This window comes from Aplidium turbinatum, chromosome 1 (genome assembly GCF_918807975.1).
Source record: "Aplidium turbinatum chromosome 1, kaAplTurb1.1, whole genome shotgun sequence".
In the NCBI taxonomy this organism is placed as follows: domain Eukaryota; kingdom Metazoa; phylum Chordata; class Ascidiacea; order Aplousobranchia; family Polyclinidae; genus Aplidium; species Aplidium turbinatum.
Genome location: NC_137472.1, coordinates 27,506,410 through 27,530,135, shown reverse-complemented (window position 1 = coordinate 27,530,135; position 23,726 = coordinate 27,506,410). Strand labels below are relative to the sequence as shown.

Below are 23,726 nucleotides of genomic sequence, written 5' to 3'. Positions count from 1 at the left end.
TAGGCAAATTCTACTGCATTATGTGGCTTTGATCTGCAAGCCTCGCAAACAACAATTCCCTAATTTGAGATTAGTTGTTTGTATGGATGATGTAATCTGTGCTTTGGTCCTCCAAGCCACACTCCAAAGAAGGTGCCTTTTACCACCTCATCATCAAGCTTTGATCAAAGTTGTTCAATTTGACATTAAAAGGTCTCATTGAACTAAAATAAGATTGACAGAGTGAAGATTCATATTGCTGAAAGGTTGCTGCCCGGACATTATTCCATCAACTAGATGCCGCTGAATGGAGAGTAGTGCTAAAGTGCGTTGCTCAAACTCACACCCCGAGAGCCGAATCAGCGTCGCGTGATCTTCAGTGGGGCACTTAACCACTGAGCTAACGTAACTATAACTCAGATAAGGGGAAACTTCACTCTGTCAAACTCGATGACAGGGCTTGTGTCTATGGTTCAAAGCCTCTGCAAGTATGCGAAGCTGCAAAGATTTCACAGAAGCTTTCTAAAGGTTCTCACAAGTCACAATCAATCAACCAATACAAAGTTTAATAAATGCTTTGACACTGTGTTCATACAAATTTCTCAAAGCTTTGTATCAGTCGATAGTCTATACTACAAACCTGCTTATGTTTTTGTCGCAAGGTTTTTGTGTGGTATAAAATGTTTTTATAAGTCGCATTTAACTATAGTCAACTTTGTGCTCTAAAGGTATCAGACGCCGAGTGAAAAATAAGATTTCGAGAATAAATGCCACCTTTGAAAATTTGAAAAGGGATAATGGCAGCAAAACCATTTGGGACGATGTTTATATTACTTTGAGAACAACATCATCTTTTCACAAAAGTCGCGTTGGTGTTTTAGCAAAAACCTGGTTTAGAACTTCCGAAGTTGAGGTGAGGTATAATTTACATGTATAACATCTGCTTGTTTTGTTTATAAACTTAATCGAACCAAATTAATGTACTGCAGTGGCCTACACTCAGTTGTGTGCTAGTGGAAAATAGTGGCTTAAATTGATTCGCTTATAAAGTTTAGTAAAATGCAATACTTTTTCAGCCACTGGGGGTGTTTCTGGTTTTCAAATATAATTTAACGCACTGTTCAATCTAGAGGAGTGGCTGAGCTTTGACTTGTTCCTTCACTGGTTAATCCACAACTTCTTGTAGCCATTGTGAGAACGTATTGTTAATGGTTTTAAGAGTAAAGGGCATATTTTAGCTTAATTGTTCTTCTAGGATGTTATCAGCAACAATATAGCTACCTTGTCATTTTCAGATTAACGTAGTCACGGATATAGCTGATAGAACGCTCAGCAATAATCCTGGTAAGGGCATCTTCAACATATTGTATATGGTAACGTCACATTTTGGTTGCGTTTTTGTTGGGGAGTCTAGGCAGCAACAAAGTTTTACAAAACTTTTAAGTTTTGTAAATATGCTCAAAAAGTTCAAATCGATTGAGCCAGCTCAACATTAATTTATTGTATTAAAATTTAATGGTCAGTGCTTTTCCACCAACACTAACAATTCGGCAGTAAAACTACAACAAAACCAAGCCACTGCACACGCATTGATTGCATAGCCGGTTGCAGTGGTTCTCAAACTTCATGTACCCTACTGATGCCCTCCTTACAGAAATTTATAGCCTATACATTATCATTCCCCCCATAGCAATGCAAAAAGACGCAAAGTTCTAAACAAATGTACTGTACTGTCTTACATCAACGTTTGTTGCACATTGCAATACAGTATACTTTGCATTTGTATCTCCTTTTCTTCTTAAAATCTCTCCACTGCATTGAAAACAGTTGTTTCTCGAGTATCAACAGGAATGATAGCAAAAAGCATTTCTACTTGAGACTGCATAACAAGCATAAATTCCACATATCCCAACAGTAGTGATACGTTATTACTCAAGGTGTGGGTTTATCTATTTGCAGTGAAGAGTGAGATACGGAAAAAATTTCAACAAGTCGTTTAACACATCAGAGCTCAGTTCCTAAATCAATCGCTGAGCTTATTTATATGCACATTGCACAACACACAAAACTGACGAAGCATTCTGTTGCAAAACTGTTTCAGTTATTTCTTCTGCGGCTTGTAACACTAGGTTTCCAGTGTGTAACTGTATGTGTGAAAATAGTACATGACCTAACTGTTTTTGAAATTAGCTTAGAAATATTTCATATTTTATTTCATAAACAAAACAAGTTTTGATCACTCTTAACGTTTCGAGATTGCGCTATCGTCCCCAAGGGGGAGATATTACCCATTTTAAACATCACTGGTCAATATAGTTACAGTGTTGCTGTACATTCTTGTCTTCAAAGAAATTTTAACTCATTAGAGTCACTTCTATTCCAAAAAAATTCAACAGTTGTTAGTTTTTCATCAAAAAACAACAACCTTGCAGAGTCAGATTAAAACTAAAAGAAATGAAGACCACCTTTATGCAGCATCCCTATCAACTCACTTGTCAGTTATTTATTTTTACTACTTGTAGACTTAAGATATAATTATGTACTGTAAGTTACGATCAGGGACTTAAGCAAAGTTCCGAGTACGATAGCATGATCATTGATCACCTTGCTAAGCACGATACGTTTGAGATTCTCATCAACAAGCATCACGATGCTGCGTACGTATACTGATGATAGAGCAATTAGGCTACGGTACTTATTTATGAGATTGTTTTCTAAGCTAAAGAGTTGCAATGTTTCAACTTCCACATAACAAGAAACTGTTGCAGTTAGGTATTTGATACGCAATAAAAACTGTACCGATATTAGTGTTAGCCTACTATTGAACTTGTGATGTTAAATTCTTTATTCTTGATTGCGTTTGCATATATACCAATTAAAAGTGTTGATGTAAAGAGATTAATGGCATGCAGCAGTAGAGACTACTACGCAGGACCGTTGAGAGGATATTTTGTGCACGGTACCAATGAGATCCTTGGGCTCCAAATCAAGACATTTATAACCAAACTGCACTGCATCCAAAGAATTCCCTGTAGTTCTTCATGATTCCGGGCCCCTTGAAAAGGTTTGGTGCCTTTTCTCGGGCCCGGTTTCAAAAGTACCCCTTGGACCTTCCCTATCAACGCTACTGGCTACTACTGTGAAATGGGCTAAAAACATGTTGTGAGAGTTGTTTCTTTAACAGATATAAACTTGATTGTGGCTGACTGCGGAAAATCGCATTCAAGGTAAGAAGAAGGCTAAGTTCAATGCAGCATGATGCAAAGTATGAGCCAGGAAGGTTTGAAAGTGTTTAAACCCCTTTCCTTGCGTAAGCCACTGACTATTAGTATAAAAATTAGTTTTTATTTGTAGTAACAAGCAGGCTTCATTTTTATCGTTTTAGACTTTTATTTCATGATTCAGATTGGATGATAAGCTAAGTTAAGATTTGACACAAAAAATTGTTGTGAAAATATGCAGTAGATAGGCTAATAATGTGGCGCACATATTCTTTTACTTATGATTGCTATAGTTCTTAGTTAGGTTATTTTAGTATTACTACTCTAGCAGCCTGCTTGTGGAATCAGAACAAGCCGCAATTCGTTGCATAGTAAAGTGACTTACTTGCTTTCTTGGCTCAGCAAGGTACTGTAGGGGAGGCGGGCAAAACATACATTTGTATTTTGAAAAAACTACAAATAAAAATAACACTTTTTTCTCTATCTTCTAAAACTGTTTGAATAAATATTCCAAACAAAAAATTGAAACTTTCGTGCCACACTTGGCGGCCAAGAGGTCAAACTAGCGTTCTCAATAGGCTACTTTTTCTAAAAGCTTGTCTTCTAAAATGAGATGATATTTAGGTGTTTTTGAAAATTTTTGCTTCTCTTGTAGTTTTGAGCATTGGTGGGCAATGGATCATTATCCTCCAATAAATGAGCTTTCTATATATTTCAGTTTTGCTTATAATTATAGACTTTCTTAGGTAGGCTAGCTTGTTTAGAGCAAAATAGACATAGCCTATCGATATCACTTGTGACACAGGCTAAAAGAAGCAATAGTTTTTGGCGTAAAAATTGTTTTCAAACGGATAGCTAAGTTGTTTTGGAGAAACAAAACAGCCAACAAGTTCACAAAAATTTAATTGGCCTTGAGAACAAATTAACAAAATGAAATACGAGGCAGTGGTCTTACTATGTTCATGTTGCTCCATGCCCGGGGCAAAACGGACACCCACAAGAAAAATCATTTTTTGGAAATAAACAAAAAAAGAAAAACACTTTAAGTTTCATACTCTTGGCACAGTGATGGGCATTATCTGCGATAATTTACCGGCGGTAAATTTTTATCGCTTATCGTTATCGCTCAATTATTTTTTCAGTTATCGTTTATCGTTATCGCCAAAGGCGATATTTGATTATCGCCGATAATTAATCGCCGATAAATTTTATTTCGGATCAACACACAAGTGGAAAGACCATGAAAAGTAATATTTTTACTAGCCACCTAGTTAATGAAACTAAAATTGAATACAGATTCAATCTAAATACAGTAGGCCTATAACCTTTCTCATTTACCTATGCGACATAGCCTACCTCAATCAAATATTTTTATTCCCACTAATACAGTGCCTATATTGTAATTCTTATCTCAACAACTCAGCATTCTGCCATTGCTTTAATGATAGTGTTCACAAAGAAAACAAAAAAAATTATCTGAAATTATCAGTAAATTACTATAATTATGTTATTGTTTTTAAACAAACACGACTAATGTGACAAGCTTGATGGATTTCACAGTAATACACATTTTTACTATCAATAACGCTTAAGATTACTGATAAATTTTCAAGCATTTTGCGTTTTTTGGAATTTTTTCAATTATTGCGGACTTTGCCGTAAACAGCTCTTTAAGCAGAAAGCAAAATACAAAGTTTGGAATTTTTTATGGTATTTTCATTTGGTTTAATTATTTTGCCTACTGCACGTAAGCGGCAGTGTAACTCAATTGATAAAAGCATTCAACTGGTATCTGAAGGTATAATTATAAGCACGGCGGTTACCTCAGTGGTTTGATTCTGGATCAAGAGGTTGAAGATTCAATACCCACTGCCGCTGTTGCGATTCTATTCCATGCATAACTTACAACATTTTTTGTTTCTTTACAGTATATTATGTTCGATTTTTCGTCATGTTGATGAAAACAGTTCGTGCTGCATGGGATGGGGCAGCGCCAATAAAAAAAAAATCGTTATCGGACATTATCGGAGATAATTTTATCGTTTATCGTTATCGCTTAACTTTTTTTTGATTTATTGTTTATCGTTATCGCTTTAGGCATTTTTCGTTTATCAATTATCGTTATCGCTTAACTGAAAAATGAGTTATCGCGCCCAGCACTGTCTTGGCAGTTACGTGACATGTTAATTCAAAAACGGAATAGGTCCATAATAATGTCTAAATTGTTTGCTCAAAAAGGGCACTTTGAATTGAAGTTGGCTTGTCCGTTTTTCCCCGCCTTCCCCTACATTCCTAACACTTAACCTAATGAACAGTAAAACTTAATCGTTTTATTCAATTGCAGAGACGATCTTTGTTGCAAAAGCGGAACAAGTTTCGATTATTTTCTTCAAAGCCACAAAATGTGAGTAGCCTAGAATTAAATTTTGTTATTTGTTGCTTTTGTTTAGCCTGAGGTTGGCCTACATGCTTATGTTTAAGGACACTCAGCCGAAAACCAATCATTCAAGTTTGACTTCACTTGTTCAAACGTTTTGCGAAAGAGAAAAAAATATATATTAACCGAAATCTACTGTATAAATACAATGAAGAATATCGATAATGCTAATGTACACAGCAGATTTTCACCAAATCGTTTCCGAGGGCAACTGCGAAAGCTAAACCATCGACATACTGTATGGGAGATGCGAGTTAAAAGGTTAAAATTTAAAGAAAGGTTTTGAAATACTTACAAAAGTTAATCTTGCCTAAAACACTTCGTATCAATGAATTGCGCTTAAAAGTTAGAGAATTGTAGAAAATAAATCTTGTATACTTTCAGGTGGTGGTGCAACTTTGATGACGACATTTATGTGAACACAAAACATTTGTTGAAGTTACTGAACAATTACAATTCGAATGATTTAATCTACCTTGGTCGACAAGATAAAAGTGAGAAAGAAGTATGTGGTTTTGCATTAACAAATTCCAAGTGAAATGCGCTGAAGGATGTGCAAAGTATAGCCTATACCAGGACTTCCCAAGCTGGGGGTCGCGTAACAAACTTGCCGGGTCTCAGAGAGTAGGCAATACAAATTTTACACAAAATACTGCATATTAACACAGTCACTTTTGTGTAAGACGCTGTAAAAGTTATTCATGAGTCGCGCATGCAGTATCTTATTTTGCAAATTTATTTAGTGAGATGAAATCGGAATTTAAACTCAGCAAGTACGTTTCAGCTACTGTCCATTGTCTAAGTCAGACAATGAAATTTTCATCTTGCATATCGGACTTGCTTGGTCATCGCTTGCTAAACTGAATTTGCTGATTTGCTACTTGCCAAGTATTAGCATGGCAAGTTTTTACTTGCTTATAGGTTTGTCATTTACCAATTTCAGCAACCGGTACTTGCTGAAATGTTGCTTGCTCAGTTGTCACTTGCTCAAGTGCAATGTGCTGAGTTCACAACTGCTGGGTTGAAGGAGACTCTATTAGTAAGGTTTGCTTGAAAAACTGAACGAACATAATTTGTCCTTCCAAGGAAAAAACACTGATGTTTTACATTGAAATCAAAAATCGCAGCGTTCATCAAAAAGTTAAACATCTAGAAATCACAGATTGATTGGTTGGTTTTGAATCTTTATCCTCGGACTGACAAAGCCTTTATTGGTTATTTCTGGTAGTTTCGAATACTTGTAGAGGTTTTTGACGCAGGGCCGGTTACCGAGATTGACAGAGTGAAGTTTCCGATTGTTGAGTCTTGTTGACGGGGAATTATTTCATCCATTAGATGCCGCTGAATGGAGAGCGTCCTTAGAATGCGTTCCTCAAGCGCACACCTCCAGAATCGAACCAGCGCCGCTTAATCTTGAAGCCTTTTCATTTACGAAGTCACGCGCTAACCAACTGAGCAATTGAAAATGAATTATTTGAAAATGATGTTCTCATTTGCTGAAGAGTTTTTGGCTAAAAATCGTGTGAAATCAAACGTTATTGTTAATATTAAGCCTCTGGTTATCGACACTTATCAAAACTGGCGAAAGAGTTTAAAAAGTATTTTCTTTTGGACCCAAAACCTACTTGCAATGCAAAGACAAAGTACCGAGCATCTCTCTTTTAAATCTCAGAAAGAAATTGCAGATCTATGACCGCCTTATAGTAAAAAGCATTCTCCATTCTCACCCACGACCCAAATAAATGGGTTTCCAACAGCCTACATGTTTGCACTTCGGTTATGCTTCCAGTAGTTGGCTTTGAGTAACTTGTATATTTCCCACTGTTCATCATTTTTAACCGTGAAGGGTCGAGAAAACTTTTAAGAGATTAAAAGGGGTCGCAAGCAAAAAAGTTTGGGGAGCCCTGGCCTATGCTATTTGTTTAGGCCTATGCTATGTAATCACTAAAGCAAATATTTAACAAACATGATTCAACTCATCACTTGTGGCTCAAAGTGTGGCGGCACAAATCAGTCACAGTCAGAAATGTGAAATAGTCAATTTTAGCGATTCAAAATCTGCAGAACTACTTAAAATTTTTGTCAAGATAGAAGTTTTAAAAAAGACCCTTCTCACTTCAAGGGTGCGTTGTCCTCCTTTCTATCGCAACCTCTCTTAAAATGTAACATTGCTCATATAGACGTTATCTAATGTTAGCCTATAGTATTGATTCATATTCTTTCAAGACCTTTTGAAATCGGACTCACTGATCAAACTTTTGATTTTAATTATCCTGGTGTTAGTTTTCTGGTGTGAATCAAGTTTTGCAGAATCCTGGGTATGGGATGGAATGGAAGATGTTTTTTTCCATCTTTTATCCTGAGATTTTTATTTATTTCATTTCCTTTTTATCATATAAATCTTTCATTCCATTTTCCATTGCATCTCAAACATGTCTTCCATCTTTCAATTTTTGAAATTGCAATTTTTTTGATTTCTGCATTGTTGGCTATATGCCACAAGTAAGCCCACAAACTATAAGCTAAATTTAACAGCAGTATGTTTCTAAGGATTAGGCTACGTAGAGTCTGGTGTTAGAAATTAGAACTATAAAACCGATATCTGTGGTCGTGAGACTGGTATTGTTTCTATGCAACTTCAACTCTTGTTGAGTAGGGAGCGCAGCGAGGTGGAATGCTTTAGATTGGTTGTTTTCAGTGTTCAGCCAATTCATGTGAAACATATGTAGTATCTCTTAATTAGATAGATAACTTCTTGGTTTGTTTGGTGGCTCCAGGTGTAGCCTACCGTCAACAAGTTTTTTGTGGTTTGGCAACGTGTGGGAGCAGCTGCTTGTGTGTGTTCTGTTTCAGAGGTCATTTCTGCTCAATGTGCGTTTTGAGATATAGCTCGGAAAGCTTTCTATTTCTTCCATCGCTGAACTTTTAAATTTGTGGGTCAACAGCTTAGATTTGATAACTGCATGTTTTCTGTATAACTGTTTGATGAAGTATACAACTGTATAGGCTAACTATATAACTGCAGGTGGAGGATAAAAGTTATGTCTTTGATATTCTATTTTTGTATACAATATCCAGTATGATGCTGCATGTGAAGCTATACACTGACGAAGTAAACTTAATTGACTAACTTAGTCGCGTTAGTTCAATACAAACCGAAAATTAAATTATTTCAATCTAGGAAACGCGCACATGAAACGAAAAATTTATGCTACTGATTTCATAAATTTTGTATATCTTAATACGGTGTTGGAAAGTTCATGATGTAATTGGGATGGAATGATGATTGATGAACGACTGTCTTCTGTCTCATCATCAAAATCTTTCATCCTTGACATTTTCTATCTCCAAAATCTGCCTTCCATTCCATCTCATCCCATTACCAGGCTGTGCCGATTTTTTTTTATTCATGTTGCTCAACATGCTATCATGATTTAATGACGTATGAGTAAGTTTTATAGGGAGTAAGCGAAAATCTAAAGCTGTGGGCGCTTCATCAAAACGCAACTTATCATAAAAATCTTGTTCCATGGAAGTGGCCAGGGGAACCACATTTTCTAAGTAAGTATTAAAATAATGGTAGTAATTTTTAAGTACTAAACTTTTAGACCAGTGGTTCTTAACCTTTTTTGTCTCGTTTACCCCTTGCCGAATGAAAAAAGTAAAATTTACCCCTACCGTTTTGGTGGCCCCTTGTGTCATCGTGTCCAGTCAGCCATGCGAAGAAATGCAAAACATCCTTTTTTATCTGGATTTACCTTTGCAAATATCAAAAACAAGCTGTTTATTTGCCGAAGACACGATTGTTCTTGACGGGGTCCTGTGAAAAATAATGTCTACCGGTACTCAAATGACTTTTGTGCTTGCTTTCCACGAACAATTTTGGAGATTCTTGGAACAGTCGTTGAAAGAGCTACTCGCATGTCGTCTTTGGGAACTAAGCGAGATCGATGTTTTGTTTTAATAGTCAACAATGAAGAAAACCCTGCTTCACACAGATAAGTAGTTGGAAAAGTGATAATAACTTCAAATGCACGCTTAGTCAGCGTAGGAAACTCTTCGACTAATTCACACCAAAACTTGGAAAAGTCACCATTGCACAATTAGAGTTTGGAACAAAGCGTTGTTGAACATTGAAGATCAATCAATTCATCTTTGCAAAGATCATCGTCAGCAATACTTTCTAACTTGGCTTCGAAGGGATGAGTTATCCAAAGAGCAGTGCTGTTAAAACTTTCACCTTCGAAGTAACCGTCAAAGTTCTTTTTTAAGGCGGCAAGGAGCTGGCATATTTCGACTTCGAGGTCAGAAATCTCGTTGCGACTTCTACTGACTTTCCAATCATCAAATGTTGGAAAATTTGCGTAAATTCCTTTTTGAACTCTTCTACTCCACAGATCTAATTTTGTCTGAAAGCCCTGAATTTTATCATGTAGGCTACATCTAATGGTAACACTTTTTCCTTGCATTTGCATAATATTGAGCTGGTTCAAACTTGAAAAAATGTCTGTCAAGTAAACCAATGCACCAATAAATTTGTTGTCGCCAAAGTGCTTACTCAACGGGGATTTGCGTTCTCGAAGAAAAATCTCGATTTCACCATGTAGCCTAGTTCGAAAACTCGAGACAAAACAATACCCCTTATAGAGAGCCACTGAACTTTGGTGTGAGAAAGGAGAGCAGAGTATTCTGATCCCATCTGATCACAAACCACTTTGAAAAGACGATGATTAAGAGCACGTGCCCTGATAAAATTCACACATTCAACCACGTGCTTCAATACTGTTTTCAAATATTCTAGAAGGGTTTTACTTGCCAGTGCATGTCGATGAAGGGCACAGTGAGTAGAAATGATATTCGGTGCGCGCTTTTTCACCAGAGTTGTAGCCAGACTTTGCACCGAGCATAGAAGGGGCACCGTCCGCGCAAAGTGAACCCATATGATTCCAGGATATATTATTTTGTTGAAAGAAATTACCCATTTTTTCCAGTATCTATTTTTCCAAAAATGTAGCACACATAGGCTTACGCTGCTGAAATGAAACTGGTAGTCTACTTGCGTGGAGATAAAAGAAAAAGACGAAGACTTGCATTGAGCATAAACTTGAATCAAAATCGAGTGTAACACTACAGTTTTTTAATAACTGAAAAAATGAAGTTTGCTTTAATTTATGATTCAGTAAATTTACCCCCTCGGTAGGTGAAATTTACCCCCAGGGGGTAAATTTACCCCCGGTTAAGAACCTCTGTTTTAGACTATCGTTTGACAGAAATTGAATTTCTCCAATTATTATTGCTGTTTTCAAATTGAGATTAACTTTTGAACATGCTGAAACTACTGTGAAGGTGATGGCTTTATCTTAACTTTCTTTGGAGCACAACAGAATAAAACTGGTTCGTTTCTTTGGTGACTGGTGACTTTGGTTTGAGTAGGCTATCACAAGATTATTACGTAATCAATCATTCGATCTTGTGGCACTTCGGAACAGGAAACATTTACTGGAAAAATTAAAGAGAAATTGAGCCAACTCAATTGGAATATTATGAGTAAAATGTTTTGCAGTTGTCTCAAAGAGAAAGCTCAACTAAAAATGCATCACAATAGTTGACTTAAGTTACACTAGAAAATTACAGAAATTATCCTTTTACGGACTAAAATAAGCTTAATGCACTGTTTAAAAAAGATAAATAACAAATAATCTGTTTCATTGCCGCCCCGGCAGCTTGGTGGTTAGGGCATTCCCTCTATGGGTGGTCATTGGTTCAATAATAATCTGTCGTATGATTTTAAAAGTTGTAGTGAACCTTTGGTCTGGTTGGTACTCAACAAAGAAATGGTAAAGATAGTAACATATTCGGATACACCTTTACACGGCTGCGCCTAAACTGTCCGTTCTCTAAAGCGCTGAAAGCAACGCATATCTGAGATGGGCACAGTAGGCCTACAAACACACATTCTCATTACATGTTCTGATAACGTTTCTTTGCCAAATTACTCCTTTATAGCTATTATGCCAAATTGTATGTTGCTCAACCACAAATGTTTTTAAATAGTTCAAAAGTGAAAACGACTATGCCATGAACTAAATATTTATCAAACAATTGAAATCCATAACGAGTGTATTTTCAACTCGCAGGTCGATCATCATTTTTGTCACACAAAGCTAAAGAAAATCGTGGATTTATTCATTACGTTTATGGTTGTTCTTACTGTATATCCAGACCACTTGCGATCCTTATGGCGCCCTGGACCAGGTAAGTAAATTAACGAACTACAGTAAAAGGCTATTGTCCACTTAAACAAATCTTTGCCATAGCTTTGCCAATCATTCCTAATTTTAAGGCGCAGTGAAACCAAACTTGTGCAGTGATAAACTGCAAATTGCGTACTGATGTAATAAGTGTTTGGCCAAATAATAAACAAGGCATACAAAACACGAAGCAGGTTTCTTTTATGTTGTCAGTTTCATTAAAGTTGTCTGATTTATGATGCAATAATGTCCGTCTGGACTTTTATCAAGTCGTTTACGCAGCGAACATGAGTGTTGGCAGTGAGACATGAGCAGTCATCTCCCGTTTAAGTTCGCATCCCAGACAAGTACGCAAAAATTCTTCACAAATTCTGGGTTCAACTTTTTCAATAATTTATTCATTTTAAACAGCAAGCACATTAACTGGATGCAGTAGCGGCGCCAAGGGGTGGACTGGGGTGGACATGTCCACCCCACTCTTATTTAGAGTAAATTTTGTAATTCGTCGAGATCCGATGAGAAAACTTGGGGGAGTGTATGCGGGGGGTTAGGGGGGCCTAGTGACAGCGTCACAAATTAATTTCAACTTCTTACGTAGCCTATGAATTACTATTACTTTTGCAGCATTGACTTATACCAGGGGTGACGAACTTTTTTGCGGTCGCGGGCCACTTTGTCAATTACACATGAGTTATCGGGCCACACAACTTTTTAATCGTAACCTACTATGAAATCTTTTAGAAGCGACTCAAGATATTATTTATGAAAAGTAACAAACGGCAGATGAAAGTAATAAAACCCACACAGTTGAAATTATCTTAAGCAGAATCGAAACATACAACAGTAAAAATAAAAACAAATCAACTTGAGCAAAAAGGATAGAGCAACAGTACTTGCACTGATAATGAAGACAGTTTAATTTTCGAAGCGTTTGCTTTCATATGAGTATGATTTCTTCTTTTTTTGGCTCTATCCTTTTTGCTCAAGTTGACTAAATGTTTTGACCATTATGCTCCGAAACAACAAACCAGTTAATGAAATTTCTTTTTCAAACAACCAACAAAAGCCCATGAGAATCATACAGCTGAAGCTATCTAATGCAGGATTGAAGCATAAAATATTAAAAAATGACATTGAAGCATTGAATTATTTTGCTTAGTGGGATTTTTGGAAAGTTTTTTGCTTGACTAAGCGTTCAATATTAGGTCGAACAGACGATGTGGCAACTCTCAACTGCATACTAAGATTTTCATCTGTCAGCCTCGACCTGTAACGACTTTTTGTAAAGTGCATTTTAGAAAAGAACTGTTCGCATAGGTACGTGCTGCCGAAAACAGGTGATCATTTGAGAGCGCGAGCTCTCAAGTTTGGAAACTCTTCCTTTGATAAACATACACGATACAATTCAAGCAACAGCTTGTTCACATACATCGCTTTTAGCGTGTCATCACTCTGTAGTTTTATGAGTTCAAGTTGGAGCTCATAGGGTGCAAAAGCAGGTGCAACATTGAAGGGGATAGAAAAGACATCAAGCTCCAGTTCTTTGCTTTTGATATCCTGAAATCTGACATTAAAAGTTTCCAAAAGACTTGAACATTCCAAAAGCGTATTAAGTACATAAAGTTGGATTGTGTTTTTTCAGTGTGGGAAAATGCGCGCAATTGTTATCTTTCAACTGATTTCCCCAAAGGCTCAGCATTGACATGAAAGATTTGACCTTGGAAAACATCGAGTGCAACAGTTGATCTGGCCCTTGAAGTTGTACATTTAAGTCGTTTAAATACTTAGTGACATCTACCATAAATCCTAAATCGCACAACCAATTTTTATCTTCCAGCTCAGTCAGAGAACACTTCTTCAAATTCATAAACTCAATAATTTCTGGCAGAAGAGAATAAAAGCGCCCAAGCATATTCTCACAACTTGTCCAACGAACAGCATAGAAATAAAAGAGATCATCGTAGTCAGCATCAAAGTCTTTGAGAACTTGCTTGAATATGCGGATGTTTAGATCTCTCTTTTCATAGAGTTAATGCAGTCTGTAACTACCGATATCACATGATCAAACTTCACAGATTTTGCGCAAAGGCTTTGCTGGTGAATAATGCAATGACAAAATACCAACCCATTATGTCGAATTCCTTTTGCATCTATTTCCTTCTTCAACAATGATACCAACCATAGCTGGTGCACCATCAGTAGCAACACCACACAGCCTATTTAATGGTAGGTTGAAGTTGCCTAAGGCTTGGATGAGCTCTTTTGTCTTTAATGCATGAGCGATTGTCAAATTGTTTTGCGGGCCGCACAAAATTCTTTGACGGGCCGCATGCGGCCCGCGGGCCGCAGGTTCGTCACCTCTGACTTATACGAAGAAATGAAGAATCTTCATTGTTATCGCTCTGTTGTATTGATTGATGATTGTAGTTTAATTTTACCATTTTGAGGTGATGGCTTTTGTCACGTCACAGCTGAGACACAAGCTTTTGTGGTGTTTGCTAGTTCGCCACGTTTTTTTTTGTTCCGTACTTGTGACGTAACAATCAAAATATAAAGAATTAATGGAAAGAGTCGATGGCCACCCTCAGAAGTCAAAATCTTAAATCAGTAATCATTCATGAGTTAAGTTTAAGTGAAGGTCAATTTTATTTGGCTCGAAGAGGTAATTGGAATATTGCTGTCTCTATTTATCGAAATGTCTGAAAGGGATCCGGCGTCTGAAGTGATACACAGCGATAATCGCGAATTTGTTGTTAAATCTGGCCCGATTCAGCCACTGATAGTTTTTCCGCAGTCGGAGCAGTGCAAAAATAATTACCGATTTCAAAAGAAATGGTGCCGTATTCAGAGTTTGGGTGGAGTACTCGACTTCGAAAGATGCTGCATTTTGTTTTATTTGCCGATGTTTTGGCACGCTTGGCAAGTTTATCGCTTTCTGATCGCTATGGCATTGAGTTATCCCAGTTATAGGCTACAGTAATGTTACAGTTTATGTAGCAGCATTCTTTTGCTCGAGTTTCAATTTATGGGTAGGCCAACCTCCCCACCTGAAATTTAATACAGTAGAACAAACTAATGACAGGAAACTGTAAAGCATTATAATATCGGAATAGCGTATAAATGCATTTAACATTTTAAAAGTCATGAAAGCGAAGCTGGAAAGTTTTATTTTAATCGTCGAAGAAATTTAAACTTTGCACATGTTAGCCTAATTTAAATGGTGTTTTAAAAAAGTTTTGAATGTCTTGTTTTGTGCACGTGGAAGGGCGCTCTTCTAGCTGCCTATTTAATTGGTGCTGCCTGGTTGTGCTTCTGTTTGTCGAGCTAGTGGCGGTGACACCGGCCTTTGTGCGAATCCTAGCAGAAACTCGTGTCGTGTTGGACTAATTTGCGATGATAAAAGATGTTCTCTTCTTGGCATGAATGCAAAGAAACTATGTTTTTTAAACTACAATTTGAAACTGTTGAACTTTGATTATTGAATTGAACTCAAAACAGTATTGCATTTGGTTGTTTCTTTTTTGTTTGGTGTTTTTTTGTGATTAGTGAATGATTTTTTCCATTACAGCAACCAATGCATAAACTTTCTTGGACTGGTTTGTTGCTTAATAACTTTGTTGGTAACAAAATTTGCGTAGTTGGTATATATATCGGTATCGGCCTAAAACTTTCATAAATATCGGTATCGGCCTGAAAAAGGGATATCGGGCGAGCTCTACCCGTGGTTGTGTTTGCCTTCACTTTTGAAATTGTTTGAACAAAGCGATCTTAATCATTTGTACAGCGATTTGTTTCTGATTATTGCTACTTTGCCCGTGACTGTGGCATCTTGTGAACGTATTCACAGCAAAGTTAAGATAATAAACAATTATCTGCGAGCTGCCATGTCATCACAAAGACTTGAACATCTGGTGCAGATCAGCAGTGAGCGAGACATTGCCGATAGCACTGATCTTCAAAAATTGGTGAAAGCTTTTAAACTGACCTGCAAGCGCAAAATAAAACTCTAATGCAGTGATTCTTAACCTATGGCTATAATTGGGTAGTAATAGCGAGGCTTCCTAAAAGTCTGTTGAAGGGGCCACCCAATAAATTTTTATGAGGCCGCCTATCATTGCAGCAGCTCCATGACATGAAATAACGACATGCTTGCTAACATCAAGATTGTAGTCGGCAATTCTATGGACCGCAGAGGAAATGTATGGGAGCGTTTGGCCCCATAAAACGCCTTAAACATGGGTTATAACCAGCGAAAACTGAATTTTGATATGTCACCAAGATTTTGGTAATTTTTGATACCTTCGTACTTTATAAAAGCGGACCATTTCCATTTTATCTATTCTATTGTTCATAATTCAGAGTGCTCTCAATGAAAAACCAGCTTTTGCCCCCTTGCAATTTCTTTTGTTTATTTTTCAATAAATTTCACAACCGAGCTGCAGTGAATCACATCGCAATCGGTAATATTAGTGACCATACCTTACGGTAGTATATTACCTCGAAATATTTTTGTCCACCCCACTCATTTTTGGCTGGCGCCGCCCCTGACTGGATGTCAGGAAAAGTTAAACGTCAACTTAAGAATAGTTCACTGCTTAAACATGTCGTGCAAAGTCATCTGATGCATATATTGCATTCTTTTTTGCTTGACTTCCAACGTCACCTGTCCCAGTTTTCGCTGAAAGCATTCAAAAGGGCTTTTGAGATTATCGTAAGCACCTCCTGCTTGATCTTGTAAGACAGGACACAGCAACTGATCCTCAACTTCAAGCACTTTGTTGTAAAATTGTTCAAAGCCATGAGAAACGATGCTGTTTTCGAAAGGTGCACAATCGTTGCTTAGGCCAGCCTCATCGTCAGTGTCATAATTTTCAGTCTGCATCGTTTCCAACACCTCATTCACGTCACCCAAAATCGCCTGTGAATATTCTTCATTATTCTCGTCATCAACATGCATAAATCCTTCTAGCTCGTCTTTGTCAATCGAAATATCCATAGACTTTAAACAGCGCAAATTTTCAGACATGTTAGACATGAAGTTAGCTTCCTCATCAACGCTACTATCCAACGGAGTTAGTAGTTGAGCCTTGTTAAACGAGTTTTTTACCGACGCATCCGATATTAAATCCCATGCTTGCTTCACATAGTGAGCAGCATCCAGCAAATGAGCAGGGCTCCCATAAGAAACACCTGCTGCCCCTCTGGGTAATCTTAGCTTGCTCTTTTTTGTGGGCCTTCAAGCTCGTAGAAGTCCAGAATCTCCCTGAGATATAAATATTTGTACCTCTTCTTCAGTGCCGCGATGATTCCCATGTCACATGGCTGTTTCCAACTAGTGCAGTTGGGTGGGAAGAATTCCACTTTGACGTTATTTCGTTCAAAGGCTGGAAAATGGCTCGAAGCGTTATCCATCAATAAGAGAACCGGGCGTCCTGTTCTCTTTTTTACTTCAGGATAAAACACTTCGTTGAACCATTTCCAACATGTGTCAACGTCCATCCATGCTTTACGCTGACTAAGATATTTGACAGGCCATCCCCGATTCTTTATACAGGCCGGAGATTTAGGTTTCCCAATCAATGTGCATGAAACTTTGTGTGTTCCTGTGGCATTTGCACAAACAACCAGAGACACACGGTCTTTAGCTTTCTTCTTCCCTCGGATGCTGCTGAGATCTTCGAATGACATAAGCAAGGTATATCTAGGTAGCAGACGAAAAACAACCCTGTTTCATCCATGTTATACACATTTTCAGGATCATACCGTGCCATTATAGCATGTAAATCATTCAATGCAGCCAAAAGCTTTGGGTCTTCCTTGTCCACTTCAGCTCCTTCACCATGAAGAAGAACTTTCTGCTATCCTCGACGTGCTCTGAATCGGCTAAGCCACTGCCACGACGCTTTAAAATCATCTTCTGATATCGATAATTGTTGAGCGATTTGTTTTGCTTTTGCAATGACCAGTGAGGGGGGAACGGGAAGACTTGCAAGGCGCATGCTATCAATCCAAAGATATAGAATATCTTCCAGCTCAGAAAACCGACCAACGGATACTCGAAACTTTTTTGTCTTTGTCTCCTCAGACATCAAAGCAGAACGCTTTCGAATAACTTCCCGGTTTTTCAAAATCTTTCGGATAGCAGCTTCACTCACGCCATACTCTCTTGCGAGACTTCTTTTACTGAGAGCGGACGGCACACACAACTTGGCGATGACTTCCAATCTTTGGGATTTACTTAAACGCTTACCTTTACCTGACATCATGCAAACGAGAAAATTGTACCCAACAAATTACTTGTGCTGTACTGTACAGTGTACACTAGCAGAAAAGAATGGCATACTAAACCACACAACAGAAAACTTTTTACGAATGAATAAACATGGGCAACGCATCGTCAATGACGTAATAAATGCAACATTTGTGTATTGGGTACACACATTCACACACGCGTTGGCCATGCATGTAGGGTGCATGGCTGCACGCATACCTTCACTAGGTGGCTGCATAACTGCTAAGTACGCACCTACCACATAAGTTCGCACAAACTACTCAGGATCAAGTTGCGTACTTAATCGGGAGATAACTTACGTGCATACAATCGCTAATATAGGGCTACCGCAATTCCTCTCAAGAAGATTTGACCTCTTTTTTCAACAAAACTGAATGGTCATCCGAGGACACTTAAAATGCTCAAACATCCTCTTTTTTGGGATTGTAAGTTTTTTTGCTGATACTGCATTTTTCAAAAAGATTTTTTTGTTTCGTGTCTTTGCGGCGACGGCTTGTAGGCTATTTGGTTTATAAATCCTTCTGTACCAATGTAACATGCTGATTCATAGATTCTATAAGAAGTTGGCGTAACTTGTTGAACGTTCAATAACATATTAAACGCTATCGTTGTGCGGTTATCATAGCCTAGGTATTGATCGAGTAAATTTATCTAAAGGTCAGTGGTGATCGAATACGAGGAGAGCTGCGAGTCCACTTGTGCTGAAATATTCTTATTTGAGGAAATCTGATCAACAAATTCATGAAAAAATAAATTTGTGACGAAATTAGCAACAATAAATAACCATGTTATGTTTTGCGCCCATTGCGACATCATAAAGTACACTGCTATCACAGATAAGATGCAACAGACATGATGCAGCAAAGGCTTCCATTATCTAATTCTAACAAAACTGAGAAATCCAGAAATGAGTTAATCACGAGGAATTAAGTCTCTGACAAAACCACCTAAACACAAACAAATGCATAAGAGTTTATTGTAACTTAGTTATATTTTACGGTTTAAATGAAATAAGTGCGTTTTAATGTTTTTCATCTGTTTTACTATTATTTATCAAGAATGATGCAACTTGATTGGTTATCGCCTCTCTTCAATATCACAAAAAAAACTTAGCACAGCAATCGAAATGAAACTGCATTGCAAGCAAAACAAAGAGCGAGGTAACCAGAAAAGGCGCTTTTGTTTAAGTTTGCAATTTCATAGTTTTCATACCATATGACATCATGTAACTGTTCTCTAAGAAAATGTGCAGTGATAAAAGCTAACTGACTAACTTAACTGACTCGAAGACTAGATGTCACTTCGCTGCTTCCTGTCGTCTGTTGTACCGCATCTGTGATCGCAGTGTACTGTATGTTATCGCAATGGGTGCAAATAAAAACACGATTATTATTAATATAAAAGTTCCTTAGAATTAGGTTTGCTTAGTCTCTAATCATACACAATGCAGTCAGCATCATGTTATTTGAATGTCTGGTGCTTGATAATGTAAGGTACTCCAAACCAAAGAGCACCTACGATCCTGACAATAATTTATCATTTATACCATCTATAGTTTAAGTTTTTGAATCATCAGAGGTCTGATGAATTATTGTGAATTAGACCAATCTAAAAATGAAACAACTAACGACAACTTTAAACGTTTTCGGAGGAGCAAGTTTTGCTCGTATAAGAGAAATAATCAAGTACGTTTAAAGAAAAAACAAAACAAACTTATAGTATTGCACAGGCATGGGAGATGTCGCATACCAAGCACTTACAGGCTCAGCAAGCCAATACCAACGTACACGGGGAAACTTCCAGGATAATTGTTGCAAAAACAATGTAGTAAGCGATAACAATTGTTGCAAAGGCCTACCATTTTATGATGTAATAATTCTGTGACAACAGGCTACTTACAAAAAAGTTTTAAAAGAATTTGAATCGAAATAAGCAAAAATTATGAGCAGAAAATAAATTTTTCAATTTTATATATTTCGACTTAAATATTTTGAACACAAAATTTCACTGGAAAGTTTTTAAATATTTTTCAATTTGTGGGAACGCTGCTGGTATTCTCAGCTAAATATCTTTTGGGTTTCTCTATTGAAAAGCGATATGTTGCTCAATTGCCTCGATTCTATAAACTTTGCAAACAATGGATTAGTATTTTTGTAATTGAACATAAGATTATGAAGATCCTCAAAGTATTGTCCTTTGAAAGAAACATTAAACATTCAACTTTCAACATAAATTATGCAATTAGGTGATTCATAGAAGAGTTTACAAGCAATAAGATTTCGGTAATAGAATATGACTTCACACTGTTAACCCTTAAAAGGTTGGGCTCCTGGAGTCTTGCTCAGTTTGGGGGGGGGGGGGCTGTCGATTCTTCTTATGCTTTAGGAGTGATATCTCTGTTATTTTTTAAGGCACGGTTTCAAAATTTGGGATTCACTTTGTAAAATTATTCACGCTGAGCATATCCGAAAATTAAAACTATGTAAATTTTAGAGCTGCTCATATACGTTGAAATGTTGAGGTGACTTATGACTGCAATTGTAGCGTGAGTTTACACATTATTTTTTGGTAGAGTAATGAAGAACATGCATTGCAATGTTGTGATTAAAAAAATTTTACATAATTTTACATACAGCCAATTCCCTTCATGCTGTGAAACAGTTAGGATCAACGAGACACGGGCCAAATTAATTACTTTCATCCAGCTGGAAGGAAAATTTTGAACAATAGAATATGAAATATTTCAGAGGATGTGCTGAGAAATGCCTTATATCTCTCAATTTATAACCTTTATTCGCTCAAAATTTCAGCTCAATAGAGGTGAATAAATTGAGGAAAAGTCAAGAAATCTCGTAGTCGCAGCCTCAGTGGTTTTAGAGATACAACTGTTGATACAAAAAAGTTGAATTGACAGTTTCCCACCCCCCCCCCCCAACCTTCAAAGGGTTAAGCTCGCTGATGCGAATTGATCAGTAGTAAGACTGTTCAAAATACTGAAATTACTTTGTGCTCAAAATTGTTTTGTAAAACTTAATCAACAGGTGTCCAAGTCATAATGTGTTCATGTGAATTAACTTGATAGTGATTAATGTGGTAACCAAACCTGTTCCAATAGACCAGTGATTGCGTAAGTGCTAACTATCGAATTCATGTGGCACCGTTGTAACATTTCAACATTTGTCAAAAAATGCTTGTTTTTTAATTGCAGAGGTTTAAATTTTGTGAAAACTTGTAAGTTTCTTGAATTGAATGATGATCTGGCTCTTGGAGCTGTGGTTCACCTCATTTTGAGAGTGCCGGCATCAGAGACAATGTTGTTTCATGGACAATATGAAGAAATGGGAAAAATGATGAAATTCGTTGATTTTAAGACTCAGGTATAAAGTTGACCGATTGTGTAATTATACCCTCTTTTGGTAAAATTTATTACTGCTGTGGTGCTTCCACTGCTTTAAATGATATAAGACGCCCACTGACTTATTAACAATTTCCTGTCACCTTTCTTCACACGTTTGTTACTGAGCCACACAAAAAAAATGTTTAAAAAATGAATATTGTCTAGAGAGAAGATTTTATCAGTAAATTTTTCTCTTCATATTTAACAATAGCCAATTGGTCAACCAGAGCTCTCTCCTTTACATTGGCCTGCTGGCCATCTGTCGAATTTCAGTGGTCTATTGCTTTGTTGCCTGTTACTAAAGCCTTGTTCATTGAAGTTACCAACATCTTGCTCCTTTTGTACATCAACTAACTCTTCACAGACTCTGTGAAACACGGTACGGGAACCTAACTTTTTTTTGTAAGTTTCTTGGCATTGTCACAAATTGGAAAGATGTCTGGTAAGGCTATGAAACCAGTTTAGTTAAAAACACAAGTAGCCTACGCTGAATTTGGTTGAAAATATTGGTAAACGGAACTGAAACTATCAACACTTGAAACAAAGTAACAATTTTGCAAGTTTTGTAAAAGTTAAACGGTATTTTGCTGATTAAAGCATGTCTCATGATAATACTACTGTGGGGAAGTTAGGTAGCCTACAAATTTAGTCGGGGATACTTTGAACACTGTTGAAACCATGTCGAAACTTTGAACTTAGAACACTCTTCAAAGTAACCCCGACTTTTGCTAAAGAGCCAACCAGTCTCTAAAATAGTGAATTACAGAAAATTCAATTACCCAAACTAAAAAATCTTTTCAGTGAAAATGCTTGTGTTATTTCTGACAACTGAACACAAAACTGTGGAAAAACGCCCTGCAAGTCGTGATACGGTGTGGATCTTAATCTATGTACAGCTTAACTTGCATGTTTCGATGGCGGTTTAGTATGTGTGTAGCCTACACTAGACTCCAGTTGAATTTCACGTTGCAATAGCTCAACGGTTTGAAACTTGTGTGACTTCTAATTATTATAAATCTGTCTCGCATGAAAATAGTTTGCACAGACGCATTTCGTCTACCTCATGATGATGGACATTCGTTTTCTGCGTAGACTGTAGTCACGTTTTTAGCTGTAGCCTATATTGTGATTTGATACAAAAAATACTGTTATATTTTGACATTGTTTTGTCTATAGCTAACTTGTTTTATGTTTCAGGTTGCTTTCAGCTACAACAGAAGCTTTAAACGTTTTCTTCCATTCACATACAACAAACCAGCTTTTAACATCAAACAAGATCCCACACGATTCCTTTCTCTTCACTGCATCCTTCATCCAGACGATGAAATCTGTCCCGAATAATGCATTCGCTGTAACTACTATTCGGTTTTATTTCTTTGCCGTAGCTGTTTGTGCAGCTAGCATGCTAGCATTGTGTCAAAAAATGCTATGAAACAATAAACACTATGATCACAAGTTGCTAATTTTTGTATCTGGTAAGAATCAAAACAGCTCAAAAGCATTTCTGCTCCAGTAAAATTGGCTACATTGACAGTAATGGTGCAACCATCCATTTTATGTAAGCTTATCTTGCAGACAATTTCTAGACAAAATTCGTGAGCCTTGGGTCTTGCCCGCTTTTCAACAATTTCAAAACAATTAAACTTTAAACGATCAACTTGATATCTTTTCAGGTAAAAACATTTTTATACACTCTACAGTCTACACACTGGTCAACAAATAGAAAAGAAGTTGCTGCCAATTTCAACAAACGCTACTCATGCAGTTCCTTCTTCAGTTTTCATTGAGTTGATAAACATTGAATTTTTCTGAAGATGTCAAATCTTGAGAGCCGTTGAAAATACCAGCTGTCAGTTTTTCGTAGCTTAATCTGAAAATTTTTTGACAAAAATAGGCTACGTTAATCAGACTTATTCGTCTAACTCTAAAGTACAGGTTCCCAACCTTGAGATGACGTAAAAGTCTGTTGGCTCCTGGCCTTTCACGACAATAAGTTTCTTTACTTCTTTCTTGTAAAGGTTGAGCAAATTACATTAATTTACAAATGGTAGGCTACTGATACCTTGTGGGCCACGGCCACCCACCGATCAATACCTTAAGTAGGCTAAAAAAGTGACCGCATTGGGAGCACTTCACTAACAACCTTTGA

At 37.1% G+C, this 23,726-nt stretch overlaps 1 protein-coding gene across 1 annotated transcript; it reads left to right on the top strand.

Annotated features, from left to right (window-relative positions):
* The first annotated feature begins 882 nt into the window (after window positions 1-882).
* Window positions 883-22,920, top strand: LOC145768537 (beta-1,3-N-acetylglucosaminyltransferase lunatic fringe-like). The gene is made up of 8 exons (XM_082580050.1): window positions 883-892; window positions 1,275-1,323; window positions 3,164-3,206; window positions 5,545-5,604; window positions 6,022-6,131; window positions 11,775-11,892; window positions 21,389-21,557; window positions 22,775-22,920. Coding segments are annotated over exons 4-8 (543 nt in total). The 5' UTR covers window positions 883-892; window positions 1,275-1,323; window positions 3,164-3,206; window positions 5,545-5,602; the 3' UTR covers window positions 22,919-22,920.
* Window positions 22,921-23,726: the final 806 nt, after the last annotated feature.

Excerpts from the sequence above, each read along its gene's own strand:
- LOC145768537 (XM_082580050.1), top strand. Across the intron at positions 6,132-11,774 it reads CCTTGGTCGACAAGATAAAA|GTCGATCATCATTTTTGTCA; the intron begins GTGAGAAAGAAG and ends TTCAACTCGCAG. Across the intron at positions 11,893-21,388 it reads CTTATGGCGCCCTGGACCAG|AGGTTTAAATTTTGTGAAAA; the intron begins GTAAGTAAATTA and ends TTTTAATTGCAG.